This window comes from Lissotriton vulgaris, chromosome 11, assembly GCF_964263255.1.
Source record: "Lissotriton vulgaris chromosome 11, aLisVul1.2, whole genome shotgun sequence".
Lineage (NCBI taxonomy): Eukaryota > Metazoa > Chordata > Amphibia > Caudata > Salamandridae > Lissotriton > Lissotriton vulgaris.
Genome location: NC_141699.1, coordinates 304512612 through 304534063, shown reverse-complemented (window position 1 = coordinate 304534063; position 21452 = coordinate 304512612). Strand labels below are relative to the sequence as shown.

Here is a 21452-nt window from a genome sequence, read left to right as displayed (position 1 = left end):
GAATTGCAGATACGTTAAGTTCCTTGCAATGATCGAGCAAAAATTGTCATAGATAACATGTAGGCGGCCTACAGGACTCACAGGAATACGCTGCCCCGCCTTAAAGACAACTGCTCCTTGCTAATCAGACTGGGTTTTTCTGTGTATGCTTTTTAACGACGAGAATAATGCACAAATCTTAATGATTTTTTAATGTATATATTATTTTACTTTTTTCTTATGTTTACTGATTGTAATACGCTTTGCACTGGTTTTAATTAACTATGCATAATAAACTTACTTACTTACTTACTGTGACCATGAGATTAAATCAAAACAAAAGATGTATCTACTTCCTGTTAATGTACCATTCCACATGAAGACACCACTACCTTACTTGAAAATATTAACAAACGTATTTCTTCCAAGTCAACACACTACTCAATCAACATTATTCCAGGACTGCCTGAAAGCCCTAACCTCTTCCAAAGAAGTGGCGATTAGATTGTGATTTTGTCTTATACAACTCAAGATACTACACAGAGCCTATGTCTCCTGCCACACATTGGTCAAGGTGGGCAGGAGACCTGATTCAGTTTGCCTGCGTGGATGTGGGAGGGGAGGTACCTTCTACCATGTGTTCTGGGACTGTCCAGCTATACCGATTTATTGGACTTCAGTAGTGACCTGTATAAATAGTTTGGGAGGCAGGGATTTGCCTCCCTCGGCGAAGTGGTGCCTCCTGCATGTGTGGGAGGCCACAGATCTGGGCCTTATAGAACAAATATGGATCACCCTGGGCCTCATTGTGGCTGAAAGGAACATAGTTAGATAGTGGGGAGCAGAATCACCACCGCAGCTAAGGGACAATAGGCGTGATATGGACTGGTGTATGATGACAGAAAAGGTGATGTATGAGGGTTGTGGTTGCCCCATTCCCTAATTGGTTTTATTTTTTTAAATGTTTTATTGACAAGCAAGTCAAGGAGATTGACACTTTCCATATACAAAAAAGAAAAATCAAATTCAAATTAATACAGGTACAGATCAATATACAACAAATAAAAAAGCCAAAGAATGATAAAGGAGAGAGTTCCTGACCCATATAAGTCAATAATAACATCATCAGCACAGAACATCCGTAATCTGTATCAGTGCAAACTTTACAGAAAATTGCCCCAAATCTTAACAAACTTTGCAGTTGCTTTTGTTCCTCTGATCCTGGCAAGTGCACCTTCCATGGTATAGATTTCATAAACAAGAGTCCACCACTCGATCATATGAGGAGGATTCTGAGAGATCCAAGCCCTCGCTATCACCAATCTGGAACAAGCCAAGACAATATTTAACAAGTCTTTATTGGTGAAGCTAGTAGAGTATATAGACAATAATACAGAAGCTGTAGATATTGGAGAGTTAATCAGTTGGTTTTAATGTAAAATATTTTCTATTTCCGACCAATACTTAGTTAATGATGGAAACGAATAGATCATGTGTATGAGGTTTGCTGCCACCAGACCGCATTTAGGACATTTAGTACGGTCGCTACCTAAGTTATTTTGTGACTATTTAGAAATTTTTAGTGGAGTATAATAGAGATGACTAATCGTCCTGTACGATTGAAGTTTCAGACTAGAAGAGTGAACTACTTTATTAATATTACCTAAGGTGGCTGAAATATTCTGGGCTGTCACGTTAAATCCTAGGCTAGTAGTCCATTTTAGGACCAGTCTAGGGCCTTCGTCCAACCTAATTTGACTGAGGAACTTGTATCCCGAACTAATTAGTGATTTTCTCCCATTCCCTAATTGGATAAATATGTCAAACCTTATTGGCTGGGCCATTTTGCCCTTCAACTGCACTTCATAAGCCATGATTTTATAACATAACATAACATGTGTATTTGTAAAGTGCACGTTCACCCCAGCAACGGGGCATCTTGGCACTGAAATACCAGATGTATATTGTTACCTAACTCAATGGTACTCATTTTATCAACCTCAAATGGATGAAAGACTGAGCGGACCCACCGGGATTTGAACTTGGGACCATGAGGTCGAACACAGGCCCCTGCAGTGGATGCATTAGTCCACTGAGACACCAGACCTGGCATAGTTAGGTTTGATAGTTAAGAAAAAAATCATGAAACAACCACTATGAAACTTCTCTGTGCATCTGCTCTCCAGAACATAGCAACATCTTCAAACATTTCCATTGAATACCTTATCAGTTATTACAACAATGACTCTGTATACACCATCAATAAGCTGTCACCAACAAGCTATTACATGGGACCCAATTGAGTTTCGGTCCTCTATATAGCACTGAGTCCACCCTGTTACTTGTGTCTGAAGCAGTGCATCGGATTATGGATGAGGGGGACACTACGGCTATCTTAGTTCTGCCTTTGACACAGTGTCACATAATATTAAGTTGAGGAGGTTTTTGAATTGTGGGGTTGGTGGTACTGCACAGCATTGGCTGTCTTTGTTCCTTTCAAGTCACTCAGAAACCGTTCAAGTCCTCGATACGCTCTTTGCAGCAGGGAGTCCTAAATGGCTCTTCACTTAGCCTGACAGGGAGGTAGTGCTGCCGACAGCAGCACTACCTCCCTAGTGCTGCCGTCGGCCAACGGCCGATGCAGCCCCGCCCACTCTTCAGAACGCCCGCACCGGTTAAGGCGTTAAATAGTCGAAATGCAAGGGACTTGACAACGACGTATTCTTGCAAACTACAGCCACGATGAAACCCTAATCAGGCGCACAACGCCATTGGACTCAAAGGGCTACAGTCCCCCCTGTCGTGTGTGGCAGCCCCGGATGAGACAGCTTCCTGGGCACACACACAGCCGCACCCGAGTACTTCAAAGGTCTTTAAAAAGACCTTTTGCTTGTTAATGAGACTTTGATGTTTTTCACCCTTTCTTACAGCCCCTGCAGGTCGACTCCGCCTTTTGCTTGAAGATTCAGCCCCCACCTCCGAAAATGTTTCTTAGTACCACCCGAAATTTGGCTCTAGTTGCGTCTTTGACTCTAATAATATACTGATTATCAATCTCAGCAAACCTGACAACATTTTGTGCCTTAGACATAGTCCCACTAATCACCAGTACAATCAACTCATCAATACAAAAAGGCGCATTTCCTCTTTAAAGAAATCTAGAAAGATCAATGACTTCTGAAAAAAAATCAATTCCCAATGACTTCCAAGAACTGAAACCATTCTCTAAATACACCATCCTTGGGAAACATTTAGAGAAAGCTGTTCCTTTAAAACTTCTTTCCAACAGACTGAACAACGACCTGCTAAACCCTTCCCAATGTGGATCGAAACAAGTGCTGCACAGGAGAAGCTACCCTCCATATGCTTCATGATACCTTATTCTTACTGGCTTTAGGAGATATCTGCCTCTCAGTGCTTGGCATCAAGGGAAATTGAGACCATGTTAGGTGGCTCAACGCCTCCAGAATAAAGAACAGCTGGGATGGTGGGGCGCAAGAAGGAAATCATTCCCACACTTCAGTGGTTCCAGTCTCCGCCTGATCGCTACTGTGACTGTGGAGGGCTCTGATGTTTGGGGGCGCATTTGAGCTTTGGGCCAGAAGAAAACCTGGTAGGAGGATTTTTCTCCTTCCGTCCAGCAGGAGCAAAAGTGGCCTCAGTTACCTGTTCCCATGTTGCCTCTCCTGCCATGTCATACGCTGTCACGTTCTAGTCAGTGCGACGGACACACTTCTGGGCAAATACGGCACCCCAGCCATGGATGACATAACTATGTGGGAGATGTCTGCAAACCACACACTAAAAAAGTACTTGTGCAGTGTTGCGGGAACCGCTTTTTAACTTTTGACTGACACCGTGGCTGATAGGTCAGTGATTAAGACGCAACCATCGCTTATCATTCTAATATATTTTTTAGCTACTGCCTTAGGGAGACAATAGAAGGAGACTGGGTTGTGGCATAAATGCTTTGAAGAAACCTCGAATAATCTGAAAGTAACTACATAGAATTATCGAGTTCCCAGTGATAACTGTATTTACTATTGTTGGCCTCAACCTTTCTATGTTTAGTATTGATGTATGTGGGCTGTACTTTTCCATTTCAAGTGAAAGTACTGGCTGAACAGTGCTATATTGTTACATGCTATTTACTTGAGTTCCGAGTTTCTACTCCAACTCACCTTCCTGCATAAGCATTGGGCTGCTCGACTTTACAACGCCGTTGGACAGTTGGTAAGTGGTGTGCTCTGTGCTCAGTGTTTGGTCCAGTGTTACGGTACCTTAAAGCACCTCTTGTTGCAATGCGAGGTTAAGAACCCCTCATTGCCCTGGGACTGCCTAACTATTCCCTGGAGGCCAATATAGTTCTTGTTTCACGTATAGTTCTGTTGTCAGTGTTGCTAGAATCGGGCTATTAAAAAAATCTGGTAAATAAATAGTAAATACAAGTATTTAGCAAAGTATTCTGTTGTTAAGGCATATTACGTTTTTTTTCCTAAACTCAATATGAAATATTTTTTTCTAATAATAAATGGTCTTTGTACAAGTCTAATTTACGAAGCAACCATAATTCCTAAATATGACACATGATGGCGATAGAGTAACGCAAAGGTGGCACTATGAATTTTTCTAGTTTTAGCTCTTTAAAAAAACAAATTCGGTCTGGAATGATTTCCTTTACTCAGAGAAGACAGTGGTTCGAGTTTAGTTTGTCAATATTATGTTATTCCTTGTTAGATATATGTATAATGGTTTTCGTACTTAAAAAGAGGAAATTATTTGTGAGCCATTTCGGCTGGTATTCCACATTATGCCTTTTGTATAATACTAATAACAAGATGAGCTGGCTCTAATCAGTTAGGTTGAGCACTGAAAACTAAATAACAAAAGATATGCCAAAACTGATAATTAAATCTCAAAGCAACAATTGACAAGAGCAGAAAAACTATTCCAAACTGGGTTAGGCTACTTAATAGCTGTTTATTCGAGATAATTAGAGCAATATAACAAATAGATCCTTTCAATCACAATATTATACATTTATAAAAAACACTTGGACACAGCACAATAGAAATATAAACACATCAACACTCAGTCAGGCATGTCACACTCATTCAACTTACATACATGCATTCATACCAGCCACTCCACATAACTGGGTTAAGGAATGTACCAGTTTCGGAAGTGGAAAAGAGGGAAACAAAAAGGAGGGAACTGCTCTCTTGGTCTATATGAAATGTTTTCAAAACTAATTATAAAAGACGGTACACTCCAAACAATCAATAAGAATACATATTGTCAAAAAACATATCATAAAGGTTGTGTACTAGAGATTCACTCAAAATGCGGTATAAATCAACACTTGAGAAACAAGAGCAGACCAAAAAACAAAGGGCTACGCGTTTCGAATCTCTGATTCAGGGGGGATTCTCCTCAGGGCCAAGAAAATTCTGAAAAACAGAAAACATAAGACCTACATGTAAAACTGCTTGAAAGCGTAACCAAACTCATGAGCATTAACCACCAACCACACACACAGCTTACCCTCTGCGATTTCAACGGAGAGCCTATAGCAGGATAAAAGGCTTCCTACAAGATTGAAAGAAATAAGATGAAAAAACGTGTTATAGTTTTTAAAATGAAAATTGCTGTAGTTATACAGTTGCAGAGGCTGCCCCCAAAGGGGGCTCGAGAGCCGGCGCCATAACCAGTGCCGTGCCCCCAGACACAACTGGTAGGGGCCAGTTTTTTGGGCGCCAAAAATAAGCAGGACAAAGGAGATGCCCGCCCCCAGCGGGAGAAGCGCTGGCCAATGGGGACCGAGGTGAGAGGTGAGCCCCCCAATAGGCAGGGGCCGACCTGGCTTGGAAGACAAAGGGGGGGCATATAAGCACTGCTCCCCCAAGGCAAGCTCCTATCTTATCGGAGCGGGGGAGCAGCACCGGCGTCGGAGCCCAAATTGTTGAAAAGGGTTCCTTTATCCGAGGGTTCCAGGGGATGGCGGCGGAGCACACCACGACTGAAGAGCCGGCCGCTGCTCCCCGACGAAGAATTAAGGTTTTCCAGAGACGTCCGGGGGCCCACCCCGTTCCACATGCAGAGCGTGAAAGACGGCCGGGAGCTCCCCGGCCAGCCCTACCAGCCGGAGCAGGAAGCAGTACATCGGCGAGCGGGAGCCTCTACGGCAGCACTGTGGACCCCGGGTGGAGTTCATCCAGGAGCAGCAGGACAGCATCAGAAGAGGCAGCACCTCGCGGGAGCCAGGGTCCAGGAGGCTGGGACCAACGACCAGATGTCCGAAAGCGACCGGGGCAGAGCAGGGGGCCTGAACGGCGACCCGAATGCACCTTAAGCCAGAACGGCGGTGCCCACGATGAAGCGTCCAGGGCAGCTGGCAGGTGTTCAAGGATGAAGGAACAGCAGCCAGTGCGGGACCAGCCAGCGGTCGGGGTGGGCGGTGGTGCCCCCGAGACACAAAGGCCGGTGCGGGCGGCAGTTCCCCCGCAGCCATCACAGGAGGTAAGGAACAGGGCGGCGCGAATATGTTTGCGGCCCGGCAAGGCAGGGGACAAGGGGAGAGGGAGGACAAATAGCCCGACGCCTAGCATCTGGAGGGACCGGTTTACAAGGGGACCGGTTTACAAGGGGACCGCTGGGCAAACATTTGAGCTCAGCGGAGAGAGAGCCCGCTGCGGAGTGCTGCACATCACCAGTGTACGGGGGTCAATAACAGGACAAAGGTAAAAGTTCCACAGGTTAGTGAAACGACCATGGCCCCAAATCCTGTCTGCTAGGAAGCTGGTGGTTCCCCTTTCGTAAAGTCACTCGTTGGCTGGCCTTTATTAAACTTGTGCGAGTAAAGGAAGCTTAGTGGGCTAGGCCCGGAGGGCGAGATAGGCAACGCGTCGAGGGCACACACTTGAACTAGGAGCAGTAATCGGCGGTCGACCTCAAATTCGATAAAGCAACTGGGGCTTGCGTAACGCACTCTGTTACCCGTTACCAGCTCGAGAGAGGGGCAGGGATAGAAATCGAGACAAAATGCCCCCGAGATAGCACAACAGAGTTGGCGCGGCTGCGGCCTTGATTACTTATGCGGGATATTGGTTGGTTCCCTGAACAGACACTCGTGCAAGGGCGGGTCCTGGAACGGAAGACAATGTTGGAAAATATATGGCGACCCGCCGACATAGGTGTATTAGCAATTTTACCTTCAGGATTTGAGGGCGAATGTTGGAAGTAACACTGCTAGAACAATGCCAGATAGACAGCTGTAGGTGGCTGGCTGGGTGGGAATCCAGCACCTTTCCATACCACCTTCACAAGAGCTCAACCTTTAGGCATAGCTCAGGTGTAAACGTGTTGGTAGAAATAGCAGCGAACAATGGCGGGGCAGCTTTAGTACAAAGTTGTAAAGCCGCTTCCTCCCCGTCTTTACAGCGGCCTAGACTGGATGCACATGGGCAATGAACTTGTACATTGGTTCCGTTCAGAATCATCAACCAGAAGAAACACATAAGAGGAATTAGTGGGACTGTAGGTATTTAGTTACACATGTACAATTATGAACACCAGCTTATAGAAGGCGTGAGGTTTTCAAGGAGTCTGGGGTTCGGAACCACAGCTAACGGCTCAGGTTGAAGCAGCTGTAAGCACAACATGCTAATCCTGTTTACGGTTAGATTACGCTCCCGAGAAAGCAAGCTTTATGTGCCTGCTTTATTATTGGCAGGGGTTTGAAATGTCATTATGTCAACACCGTAGATGCGGTCCGTGTTAAGATGGGGGCCGCCTAGGTATGGGGAACGGGAAACATATGCGGCGATCCCTTGTCTGTGATCAGGTAAAGCAGTGCCAAGGGCGGCAGAAGTATCCACAGCTTACAATGCAAGTGGTACGGTTCTGGGCCCAGCCTTTCAAGTCCGACGTGCAAGCAGAGAGAGTAATGCGTCCGTCACATTGTGGGCTCATGCCAGGCCAGGCCGCTGAATGTGTACACCCCGCAAAAGCAGATGACGAGCACAAGGAGTTGAAAGTAACCAGTTTCACCGTAGAGTGGAATTATAGAACGTATGGCGTCATCGAAACTAGGAGACACAGAGCTCCGTAATAGAGAACACCTGGGTGCATAGCGGGCAGCAAGGGTACGGAGTGAGGAGCTCCGTTGCACGAAGGGAAGGGTTACATTCCGGTCTTAGATGCAGGGTTGCGAGGGTCTCTGATATGCTTACAACTTCTACCGCTAGGACACGGTGAGCAACACAGGCACAATTCATGCCAAGTCATGCAGCTGCTTCCAAGTGGGACCCTCGAGAATGGTTGCTGCCGACCGATTATAGCCGGTGCTCCCCGCCGGGGTAAGCTACACCATCCCCAGGCCTGTTATACCTGTTTTTTTCCCGCTAACAAGGCACTTAATCCCCCCCCCGCCCTGCCGGAACTTGTAATGGAAGCACGGGGCTCGGGCAAGGCGCCCCAATACCTGCAGGTCAGTTTTGCGTTTAAAAAAAAAAAAAGGCAACGAGGAAATGGAACACGTTACATAAAGGCAGGGGGACTGAACTGATGCTAGAAACGTACGCTCTAAACGAGGCTGAATAAGCAGTGCCATGCGGGCGGGGCCTTGAAGCATTGCCATCTTAGTTAGCGCCCCCACCATCCCAAAAGGTGCGTGCGGCATGGTGGAAAGGCAGCTCGGCAGCCGCTGGCCCCCAAGGCTATGGGATCAACTACAGTTGTACTGGCTATGTTTACACTGCCGGTTAGCAGACCGGGTTTTGAGTATTCGAACCAACAATTGTGTAATTGCGCAGAATTACAAGTTTGTCCTGACACAGCTTACGTTTTCACAAGCGGAGATGCATACTTTCGATTTCTTTTGGTAACGCTGTGACATTTGTGAAAGAATAACTAAACAGCCTTCAAGTTATGGAGGGTGAGGCATTGATCTGAAAAGTCTTGGTTTGATATATATTTACCTTTGACGGCTCTATGAGCAACACTGTCTTCATGAAGCCGTGCAACACATACTGGTGTGAGTTGGTTTTAAAACTGCAAAGGGATTAAAGACATGCCTAAACAACAACTGGAATTTTGTGTGCAACAGGCACAATCCCCTGTCGGGACTTGGCAGGTCCAACCAAGATTTCCCCCCGTGCACAGTTCCAGATAAGTCTCAGAGTCGCACATAAGTTCATGAGCGTGCAGAGGCGTCTGGGAGAAACGTGTTAGGCCCCACCCGATACATTGGCCAAAATAGCAGGCTCTGACAGAGATTCACTCACACGCCACAGGCTAATTGATGCAGGGACACCCAGCGCAGGTCCTGAGGTCAGATGCAGACAGCGGGGGCAATTGGAAGATGCAGGGCAGAAGCGGGCAGAAAGGAGCGGACACCCCCCCCTTTGCTTCCGGGAGCGTAGGCACTCCACCATGATAAGAAAGGAAGGAGAGGGGCGGTCCGTAGGTGAGACTGCATTCGGGGGGTACGGGGGGTACGGGGGCCCAGGGGCCGAGCCTCGGAGTCGCGCCCGCTTCTGGGGGAATCTGGGCAAATAATCGCCCGCGCCCGAGGGTTTAAGGTAGACTACGGTACTCATGTATGGCGCGCCAATACCTCGGGTTTGCTAGTAATTAGAATAGTGATGGGGAGTGACTTCAGTAGAAGCCCCCAGGCACTTTATCAGGGAGATAGGTAATACAGGAATGTACAACTTCAGAATAATTCCTTACGCGGGAAGAATTACAACTTACCCCAGCGCTAGAGGCTTGCTGTGTAAAAAATAGTGGTTGCAGTCGATGACCTCTTCACGGAGAGGACTCATCTGCCCACTGATGTATTACAATTGGGTATCACGGCCCAGGAAACAATGCTGCCAAAGACTGCCTGTACTTACCGAAGCAGCCTTCAATATACAGCTAGCAGGGCACGTAGTTGTTTCAGCAAAACGTACTATAGCTAAAGGCCAATGTCAAGGTTACCCGAACACCTATGCCGGCTTCTCATTTCAGCAGAGGGCCCGGACGCCGACAGTCTCAAACCATGCCTATAATCTGTTGAGACACCCGTATATAAGGGGAAGTGCATGAGACATCAAAGTGCAATCCACGTCCTTATTCTGTTCCCCAGATGAAGTTGTCCCCGCTTTATCAGGGAGGGGACCCCACCACCAGGACGCTGGTGGGGTGGCTTACACCGCCAGGCAGCGCGTCCCCCCCGGTACTGGGTGATATTTGAATTCCAGAGGGATATCGCTCTCTTGGTGACGCAATCCTCAAACCGGTTTCTAACGTTATCACAATAGAAGGAAGCGATGGAAGTGTACCAAGCACCGCATGGTAAAGAAGGCTAAACTTGATCTACATTTAGTGGAGGTGAGAGGCCTTGGCCTCAAAGGGATCTCGGCCCATCAAGAACAATGGTCCGAAATATTGGGGCGGACGTTACTAGAGACAGGAGGATGGAATTAGGTGCGCTATTATGCGTACAGGATCCTGCTCAGAAACCTTCAGGTTCAAATGCCTTGCCCCCAGTGAGCAGGCTAATGGCAAGCTTAGTCTCGAAGGGCGTCAGTGAAGCCCCCCAGCGCCCACACTGTTGAGTTCTTACAGCAACAGTGGCAGCGGAACACTTGCCCCCACCAATCCAAGAACTCTACGGCCCACCTAATGAAAATAGTGAATGGGGGGCTAACATGACATATGCAGGCAAAGCACTGGAACTCGGGTACTTGCCGCCAGGCTGACCCCTGGTAAGACGACGAGGATCAGAGGAGCAAGTTTTCAAAAACAGCCAGGGGAGGGCGCTGAGGGAACGAAACGGGAGGAGACAACCGCAGAGAATAGATGCTCAAGCCAGTCCAACCGGAAGGGAGCAATGGTCCTGGTAGGACGCAAAGATGGAAGATCAGGACGTAGTTGGGGGGAGCCGCGGGGAGACAGAAGCCTCCCAGACGGCGTGGTCTAGAACTACGCTGATAACGGTTGGTAGGGAGGCACACCGGAGGGCTGTGTGCCAAAATAGGTCCACTCACCTTCAGATGCCTCACGGCTGGGTGAGTTGGGCCTAAGGACGGGTGTGTAGGACCACTCACTCTGGGATGCCTCACGGCTGGGAAGTTGGCCTACCAAAGATTGGGGGAGTAGCAAACGGGGACGGCACTCGCAGCCCAGCCCCTGCCGGAAGGCAGGGCACAACAAGAATCGGACATGGTAGCGAGGTGGCCTAACTCCGGGACAGAAACTACTCCCTCCCGCGCAAAGGGAGCGCAAAAAATCCAACCTAACAAAGGAAACGACCCAGAAGGGCCAAGAGACAATAACAAGGAAGTTTGCCACGACTTAACAGGCAAAATATGCAAAGTATATATATATGTTACCTTGTATTCCTAATAAACTGCGGCCAATAAATGACCACCACAAGATGAGCGTGTACATTGGATTTCTTGGCATGAGAAGGAATACTATATGAGAGAAGGTATTGTACAAGTGGGAGTGGGGCAGAGTGCGGGGGTTATCGCAGAGGCTGCCCCCAAAGGGGGCTTGAGAGCCGGCGCCATAACCAGCGCCGTGCCCCCAGACACAACTGGTAGGGACCAGTTTTTTGGGTGCCAAAAATAAGCAGAACAAAGGAGACGCCCGCCCCCCTCACAAAGCGGCCGCGGGAGAAGCGCTGGCCAATGGGGACCGAGGTGAGAGGTGAGCTCCCCAATAGGCAGGGGCCGACCTGGCCTGGAAGACAAAGAGGGGGGGGCATATAAGCACTGCTCCCCCAAGGCAAGCTCCTATCTCATCGGAGCGGGGGAGCAGCACCGGCGTCGGAGCCCAAATTGTTGACCCACCCACCCACACCTAAGGAACAGCAATGTCGCAGGGCTGAGGAACGAGCGGCGAAGAACTACGCTGATAACGGTTGGTAGGGAGGCACACCGGAGGGCTGTGTGCCAGAATAGGTCCACTCACCTTCAGATGCCTCACGGCAGGGTGAGTTGGGCCTAAGGACAGGTGTGTAGGACCACTCACTCTGGGATGCCTCACGGCTGGGAAGTTGGCCTACCAAAGATTGGGGGGAGTAGCAAACAGGGATGGCACTCACAGCCCAGCCCCTGCCGGAAGGCAGGGCACAACAAGAATTGGACATGGTAGCGAGGTGGCCTAACTCCGGGACAGAAACTACTCCCTCCCGCGCAAAGGGAGCGCAAAAAATCCAACCTAACAAAGGAAACGACCCAGAAGGGCCAAGAGACAATAACAAGGAAGTTTGCTAGGACTTAACAGGCAAAATATGCAAAGTATATATATATATGTTTCCTTGTATTCCTAATAAACTGCGGCCAATAAATGACCACCACAAGATGAGCGTGTACGTTGGTTTTCTTGGCATGAGAAGGAATACTATATGAGAGAAGGTATTGTACAAGTGGGAGTGGGGCAGAGTGCGGGGGTTAAGGAAAGGGTTTTAATTTTTCAAAAAGGCGTAGTTTACCTATTGAAAGTGGCACTGGGTCAGGCATCCACAGGCATGTAGGTTTGTCAACGAAATTCGGGAACCAAGGGAAACCTGGGGGGCGTGAGGAAAATGTTAGGATGGGTAAAAAGATCTGCAGGCAGACTTCAGTGTCGCTAAGTTGACAACCAAACGAGTCTTGGACTCGAATCAAAAGGGGCAGTCTTTTTAATCTGTGACAAGTAGCAACCTTTGTTTCCACCTGGAAATTAAAAAATGTGAATCTTTTGTCTGTACTTTGTTTCTAGCTGCAGGATTTCACGCAACTGAATCAAAACAGTATTTAGCAGTATGGTCACAAGACAGCATGTTGCAATACTGGCATGTGTGGTGTTATCAATAGTTGCAAAGATACAAGAGACTGGGTATTTTTAGGCCAGCATTTTGATTACATCTGAAGGTAACATGCTGTGATCCCTGTGCTGTTAGACGTTTCAGTATTGTGGTGGCCTCCTCTTTTGGGCTATGAGAAGAACATTTAGCCACACTCCGGTGCCATTCGGTGATGTGGTTCTTCATTTTCCCAAACTGCCTCTTTCCCTGCTGTTACTAACATCTATAGAGGATTTCTCCAAATGTGCGTGCTCGCACTTATCAGGCTTTGAGACTTTGCCAAAGGCTCTCTAACCACACTTTGAAGATGTGCCCCCTTAATACTGCACATCCACTGTGGCTTCCATAATCTCCAGAATCGGGTGTGCATGACCCTTTTTATCATGGGAGACCGTCAAAACAAGTGAGAAATATGAAGGGGGTAGGAGCTAATGCCTAATAGTTTGTCTTGTCTTAGATTCTTTTTGTTGTTGTTAGGGACTTCATTTGTATGGATGTCTTGCATACAAAGGATGAAGCAGTTGGTGTGTTGACATGATTCTGGCTATAACCAACATACATTCTTCAAGGTATGTGCTTTCCAGTCTATTACATGCTGAGGTGCAGAGCCTCTGTGTCTAGCTTATAATACTGGTGATCGCTCATACTCCTCCTGGGATCCAGCTGATACAGGAACTTGAGTAATGCCTCAATGATGACAAACTCAGGCATTACACTAATAAAGATCATTAAAGCAACAAACTAGTGTGGGTGAACAGAAACGCTAGAAAGAAGCCCATTCTGCAGACCACAGTGCTGTCGATTTTCCAAAACCTAAATTTAGTAGGGCACTATACTTATAAATATGATAATAATAATAACAATATCAGCATTTATAAAGCACGACAGCTACCTAAAACAGAGGTGTCCCAGCGCTTAACAGGCAAGCAGGAAAGAAGGAATTACCAAGGTTCTAGCTTTAACTAAGAAGCCAAGTCTTCTGAACTCACGTTGGGACTGGATAAGGCACATGTTGGAAGACAGGGAATTCCACATTCTGACCATTACCACTGTGAAGGATCTACCCCCTATGATTGACTTTGCATAGCGAGGTTAACAGAACAGATGTTGAGAGTTAGACCTCAATGACCGTTTTTGTTGGTAGAAGCATAGTCAATGCTTCAGGTACCTAGGACAATTGCCTCGCAATGTCTGGAAGGCCATGGTCTGGGCCTTGGACATTATCCTTTCCACTACCGGAATTGATACTAATTGATAGTAATTGATTTGGGTGTCATTGTTACGTAATGCAGCACTTACGACTCCCAAGTCCAGCTACCTGTACTGGTGTAATTCTGTACAACAGTTTATTTATACAATTGTTTGGAGGTACACTCAGATTATAGTCATTTTGCAAATCAAAACCTATCCTAATCTCCTCTCTAGTTGTTTACCTTTCTTCAAATTAGAATTATACATTTTATCGCAAATATTGTCATCCTTTTCATTCCATAAAATAGCTGATATGTATTTTGCGGTCTGTATCACTTTATTAATGCTTAAGAGCTATTCCTGCAACTTCCTAATATAGTGTCTAAGTACTTGCCATTTGTCGATGACACCTGCACATGCTACAACATCCTTGTAGTGACTTATAAATATATCTCGATCTTTGTTGAGGTGGTGTAACAATATTTCTATGGGCTTCTGAAGCATCACGTACACACAGGAACACAATGTAGATTTCCAGAAACAGTAGTTTATTGAAGTAACAAAAACATCATTAGTGCAGATGGAAAAAGGCCCAGAGACTCCGCCAACTGCTCTGGACATTTAATCATCAACAAAGTACATTCCAATTCACAACATTAAACGATCCAACAATAATATGGCTTCTTTACACAATACATAAAATGTTACAGTAACCAATAACGACACTGCTTACATTAACAGTCCATAGAATGAAACAATTCGATATAGCTACACAGATACCACAACTTCCTCACTGATTACATGTGTCACTCAGTACGTACGAGTGCTTACCAATACACTCTGAGGTATCCAAGGGATAGGTGTCCAGTATTGTTAACTGCCTTCCACTATTAACACGTTTTCATAACTCCCCTGTGGGTTCTCTTTTTTAAAGCCTCCGTTGATGAGTTAAATAATGCAGGACAAAAAGATGGCACAGAGGTAATCTACTTTTGTCAGTCTTAAACTGAACTCATTAGGACCCGACTGTGGTCACAAATATGGCCACTCAAATGAAGTATCATTTTTAGTAATTTGCAGATTTCTTTCGTTATAACTGAGGAAATGAGCACAAGTATATTCACCTGTCACACTGTCACTAGCTCTGCATTAGATATTCATGTTTAGTATGCAACTTCCACATCTTTTGAACACACACTACAGACAAAGCACTGCAGTAGCAAAGCAAGAGAAGAGTTTTCTTTTCCAAACAAACGCTGATTCGCTTGTGTCTGAACAGATGTAAAAACATTTTGAGATGCTTCTTTGGTTTCCTATGTTGAACTAAGTCATGACACCCCAACAGAAGGAGCTTTTTAGCGCCTATGCTTTAGAACATTTTAGATCTCAATATCACTTAAGGTATTAAATCTCAAGTACAGGTATGGGATTGCTGACCTGTATATTGGTCAAATAGGTACAGAAAAGTACTACGTTTCATGTGTCACCTTATCTCAGATGTTTTCAGGTCAGCTGCTTTTCAAAACTATAATTCGGAGTTTAAAATGTAGCTGCTAGAACTGAAACTTTTAATCCACTCCCTAGTGTGAGTTTTCAGCATGCCACTCATTTTGGGAGCCCGCAAATCTTTGACATTTGTGCTCAGAGTTTAATAACGTGTGTACTGCATTTCCCTTGAATAACCTCTGTCCTTATAGCTGCACCACTCTTGAGAGATTGTTCTTTCTGAAATGTAAAGCTACTCGTCTTGAAGTTCTGTATCTTATTGTATCCGATGGCTTGTGTGTAGGCTGCGGCGTGGACAGCGTTCGTAGGAGGGAAGACAGGACGCAATAAAAATAAATATTTTGGGAAAAGTAGTTTATATCCTGAAATCACTAATATCTGTGCTGTACATTTGCTGGCACCCTGTGCAAATGGAATAGAAAACCTGCTGGTAATCCTTCCTCTCAAGGGAAAGCTCGTCTTTCTGTTTCGTGCTATCCAAGCTTCTTCTAATCGCAAATGTGAAAAGTAAGAGTTCTCACTTGGAGTGCTGATAACCAGCTTACCGTGGAAAGCAATTTGCCTTCCTGAGATATTTGAATCCTGTCTACTCGCAAGTAGCCTCCAGTACACAGAGTCCAGCACTCTTCTGTTAATGTATTTAATGTAGATTATCATCTCCAGGATGGAAAACCTGAATTAATCCAAATGATGGGTGGCCACCAAAAGTAGCTCACAGTCTGGCTGGCGCTCCGGCTTTTGGCGAAGAATGCAATGCAACATCTTTTGGATTTTGTTTAATATCAAACTGTCTTCCTAAACGAAGAATAAAGTAACAATAGTGGTTTAGTTATTGACATAAGTTCTGTTTATAATGTTTTACAACGATTATGTGTCATGCTTTTCTATGCCACATTGCCCAACTTTTTGCCACTTTGTGGCTTTGTCACAGAAAAGTAGATTGGCTGCACCTGACACCCACAAACAGTTTGATAGTGGTGAAACCTCAGTTAAGGCTCTGCTGTGACCGAGGGATCAACCAATTGGTTTTGATATTTGCTTTCTGCTTCTGAAACCAGCATTAATACAATATTGAATATATATGTTTTCTCGTCAGTACTTCCTTCAATTATATGTACCTCTGCCAACTTACTTTGTGAGTGTTCCTTTCAATGTTGAGTGAAAAATAAGCCTTGGCAGAGCCAATAGGTCACAATTTGAATTCAGCTGTGGCGAAGGCGCAATGAGAGAGAGAGCAGACGTGGGGTAAAGGAAGGTGTGGGGCAGGAGGAAGGCAGTAGTACAGAGGGAATTGAACTGAACTGGAGCTAGGAGGTGGATGCAAGTGCAATAGAAATATATTGAGTTAGATCAGGGAGCGGTTACCATTTACTAGCAGCTCCACATCTTGGTGGAGCAAGAGGAGGGCATCTGAGTCCTTCCAGACACTCCTTTGGTTGTTCGTTATCTAGCAAGGCAGAACTGCGATGGAAGCCAGAGTACTGTGGTGTAAGTGATAAGGTGCATGACGATTTGGAGACGAAGTGGCTGTTGGCCGTAGAAAACAAGCCATAGGGTTTTTTAAGGGAACCCTCACCCACCGACCTAGTTAATGGCATGCTTCATCATCGGGTTCCCACCTAAGATGCAGATAGCATTGTAAGTGTGCTACGACGCCTGATTACAGCGGAGTTGGTTTCTTTTTTGTAATGTGGTGAATTTACAAGTGAGTTTTAAAACTACCTCCAGGATATCCACCCTTGAAGGATACATTTTAAAAGTGACTTCCTTGGGTAGGGTTGAAAACAGTGATGGATGTGCAGTGGGGAATTAGTGATTTCTCACATCCTGGTATTTGAGTGACATGTTTCAGCCAATAATGCGTGCTGATTGGGTCACAGTGGCTTTTTCAAGACCGAGGTGCTAGGGACAAAACCCTATACAGTGAACGCAAACTGACTAAGGCATGTGTGTTTTTTTTTCATAACTTACGATTTTCACCCAAATTACTATAGTATCTGAAAAGTTTGAATACAGCAAGACTGAAATTATGTTAAAAAACTTGCTAGGTGAAAAGCACTGATGAAGATAATGCAGAGCTAGCGCAGCTTGCGTGTGTCATGAAACATTCTCATCATGCAACAGGGTAAGTGCTTCTAGTTTTGCAAGTACACATGTTGTAAGAAAGCCACTGTGACTCAATCAGCATGCATTATTAGCTGACGCATGTATACCAAATACCAGAATGTGAGGGACCACTGATTTATCACTGCTGCTTTATCACAGGCATTCTTTGAACAGTAACACAGGGTGCTGTGCATAGGACTGAACGTTGACATTCAGGCGACGCGTTCCCAAAATCTAACGTTAAAACCTCACAGGTGATGAATGGCTTTTTGAATGTCTTAACTGCAACGTGCTGTTTAAAGCTCAACAGCTTTGTTGTGACACCTTAGGCACAACTGAGAAAGAACGTGGAGGACAAGATGTGGGGTAAAGGAGAGAGAGCGCGGGAGATGCAAAGCGAGGAGCAATGTTAGCAAGTCTAGGGGCGGGAAATAAGGGGCAGAGAGTGAGAAAGGGGGTGAATACAGATATATGCAGAGAAAAGGAGGGACAATGTACTCCCGAACAGAACCATGCAATTAGAAAAAAATAGTTCCCACAGGGCACAAGTGGAACGGTAGACTCAACCAATCAAAAATTAGGGCGACACCTAAATGCTCCAATGCAGTAACAAACACACTAATAACGAGGACAGCCTGGTTAGCTGTCCTGACGTAGTTCACATAGGAGAGAATTCCACAAAGGGATGGAACACCGCCAGGTTAAGGTGCTCTACCCCTTCCGCCTCTTAGCTGCAAATAAAATGACTTCAGGGAAGCTAGTCGTGACTTTGAGTCTTTACTTTGGCCTGTTTTCAGCCTCCCTTCACTAGATTCCGTGGGTGAGGAGGACGCAAAATGTTACTAGGTGGAAGCCAGCCATGCTATGAACATTACTTAAATGCACGAGAGTCCATGGCAGAGCAGCAGTTAATTTCAGCGCTGGGGCGAACACCTGAGCCGCGCTTTACGGGTTTAATATCTGACGAATAAAAGAGAAGTTAAACGGATGTTAACAGGGCTAGGCTTCTCTGTTATTAATTGCTTTATCAGTATTAATATTTTTATTCTGATTTCTGTAGGAAATTGACCCTGGTCAACTGACTCTGGAAGAGTTGCTGGAAATGGCAGATGAGCAGGTCAGCGAGACGGTAACGAGGTTTGGGGCGACTAGCGAGGAGTGTGCGCGGTTGAATGCCTCCCTTTCCTGCCTCAGGAGTGTCCATAAATCAGGTGAGTGTGACACGTTTAATTTCTTGATGGCATTTTAATAATACGATAAAAACTCGAAATGTTCTCGTCCCTACACCGTGATTTCAGTGCACTCAAAGAACGCATACATTGTATTTCTTGTACCCCAAACAAGGACAGTTGCCTCGACGCACAAGCGAAGGAAATGAAAGAAAATCGTCTCATAGTTTCTCTTACTTCTGCAAAGTACTTCTTAGAACAATAGTGCTCCCAATCTTTTAAAAGATTCTATTCAATAAATAAGTATAACTTTGTTGATAAAAATGTGATTCAAGTACTTTTAACTTGCCACTGCACTCGTTACACTTCAGAATGGGGTTTTCGGTGAACGTCGCACTGGTGAAAAAATTTATCAGCTCCATTTTTTTCATTATTTTCATGTTTGTTTAGCCAATAGAAGAAAGACAAACTGATTCACAGCAGTAAAAACGGAGGAAATAGATTGACAAACTATTTCCAACGAGTCTTTTGTTTGCAAATCATGTTCAGCGTAAAACAGTGTTAATTATGAAGCAGTGGGAGATGCAAGTTAGATATTGTGACACTTATTATAAATGGGGTCCCTAGTTGACAGAGGTATGCCCCTGTCTAAGGAGGGACCCATAATCCTTGTCAGGGTGTGTTACCCACCAAAGATAATCAGTGCTCACCCCCTTGGAAGATTGGCACAGAGCAGTCAGGCTTATCCCCTGACGCACTGTTTAAAGTATTTGTACACACACACAGTAACACAGAGAAAACACTACAAAAGTACCCCACACAAGTTTAGAAAAATAGCCAATATTTATCTGAGTAGAACAAGACCAAAACGACAAAGATCCAACATATTCAAGTCAAGGTATGAATTTTTCAATATTAAAGGCAGTTTTAGCTCTTAGAAAACAATAGCTCTGGCTGGGGCAATTCTTGACGTTCTTGCCGAGGGCGAATCCATACATTTGGGCCAACTGCAATGTAGCTGCAGAATCGTGCAGACCTCAATCACAATACTTTGGGAATGTTGAGAACCAAAGATGGTGCAAAAACGCCGGGGAGGTGAGGCGTCGCTTAGGTGGGTACGGCGTTGGTTCCTTACTGCTATGCAGGTCGTTGGCACGTCGACGCTTGGGGAGGGTGCGTACAAAATGGAAGTGAGGTGCCACTGAAGCCGGTGAGGTGTTGCTTCCTGGAGGGGGTGCAGAGTCGTTGAGCCTTGGACACCCAGGAATGTTGCAGGACTCAGGGTAGGTGATGCAACGTTTGTGGTGATGTGTCTGTTCTGATGGTGGTGCAGTGTTGATGGAACTCTGAGGGTCAAGCCGCAAGGCATCAAATTCATGGTGTCAAGGTCACACCAGGGTCCACAAGTGCTGCTGCGGAGTCGACCGCCACAGACGTCGGTGACGTGGCACTCAAGACTCCCGCTGTGGTGGTGCTTCTGAGGTGCTGAAGCGGCGTTGGGGCCTGCGTCGTCAGTTGCATTCATTGCTTTGAGTGGGGACCATACTCCAGGGAGGCAACAGTGCGGTGTCGAAGAGCGGCGCCAGTTCTGAAGTGACACTCAAATTCAATAAGTTGGCTTCTTTTTGTCACAGCAAACTCACTTCCAAGGTCAAAGGAACTGGATTTGGCACTACTTGGTACAGTAGGGCTCTGAGCAGAGGAGCCCAAGTGCTGCAGGTGAAGTCTTTGATGGCACTGAGACTTCCATCAGGAGGCAAGCTCAACTTAAGCCCTTGGAGAAACTTTAGAACGCAGGATGCAGATATCAAAGTCCAGTTCTCTCACTCTTAGAACAGAAGCAGAAAGCCAATACAGAAAAGCAAGCAGCAAAGTGGCAATCCCTCTTGGCAGCACAACAGCTGTTCTTCCTGGCAGAATGTCCTCAGTCCAGATGTATTCTGAGTATATGGTGTCAGAGGTCCAGCACTTATACACATATTAGTCTTTGAAGTAGGGAGAATTCAAAGAAAGGTCTTTGTAGTTTATTTATTTATTTGAAAGCTTTAATTTAGCCCTGGCTAGACTCGGGGGTATCAGAGCGCTTAACATGAACAGAGGAAATCGAGGATGCCAGTTGTGCAGGATAACAAATAAAGCAAGCGAATACATCACATATAAAGTTATAAGTGGCCAAAAATAATTTGGGAAATTCTTCAGGGTAATGAAACATGCTGGTACAATTCCATGTAAGAAAAGGGGGATTAGGAATTCCAGTTGGTTGGCAGGTGAAGAACATAGAATTAATAAACATGGGAGTAGGAGTTAAGGTCAGAGAAGAGAGGATAATATGTGAAGGGGGAGAGTGGAGAGAGGATTAGGAAAGAAACTGAAGTTAACCGATGCAGGGGAAATAGAAAGAACAGTCAAAGGAGAGATTATAGACCCCAGTATAAGTTGAGAAGGTGATGTTTTAGGTCTTTTTTAAAGTTAAGGTAGGAGGGATTACAGCACAGGTCATGTGGGAGGGCATTCCAGATGTACCTGGGGAAGGAGCGCGATTGAGTGGATTTCTTTTTTTAAGGTGGGTGGCTGAGGAGGAGCAAATTGGTGCTTCTCATCAGTCTGATACAGCCCACCTTATTGAGTTTGTTTGTTAGGTAAAAAAGGGTTTGTTGGCGAAG

General features: G+C 45.6%; 1 protein-coding gene across 1 annotated transcript in view; it reads left to right on the top strand.

The window, feature by feature from the left end:
• KSR2 (kinase suppressor of ras 2) overlaps nucleotides 1-21452 on the top strand; it is a 1792292-nt gene that overhangs the window by 373961 nt on the left and 1396879 nt on the right. The window contains exon 3 of the mRNA XM_086943271.1: nucleotides 18681-18831. Within this exon, the coding sequence (XP_086799397.1) occupies nucleotides 18681-18831 (151 nt within the window). The remainder of the gene's footprint in view (nucleotides 1-18680; nucleotides 18832-21452) is intronic.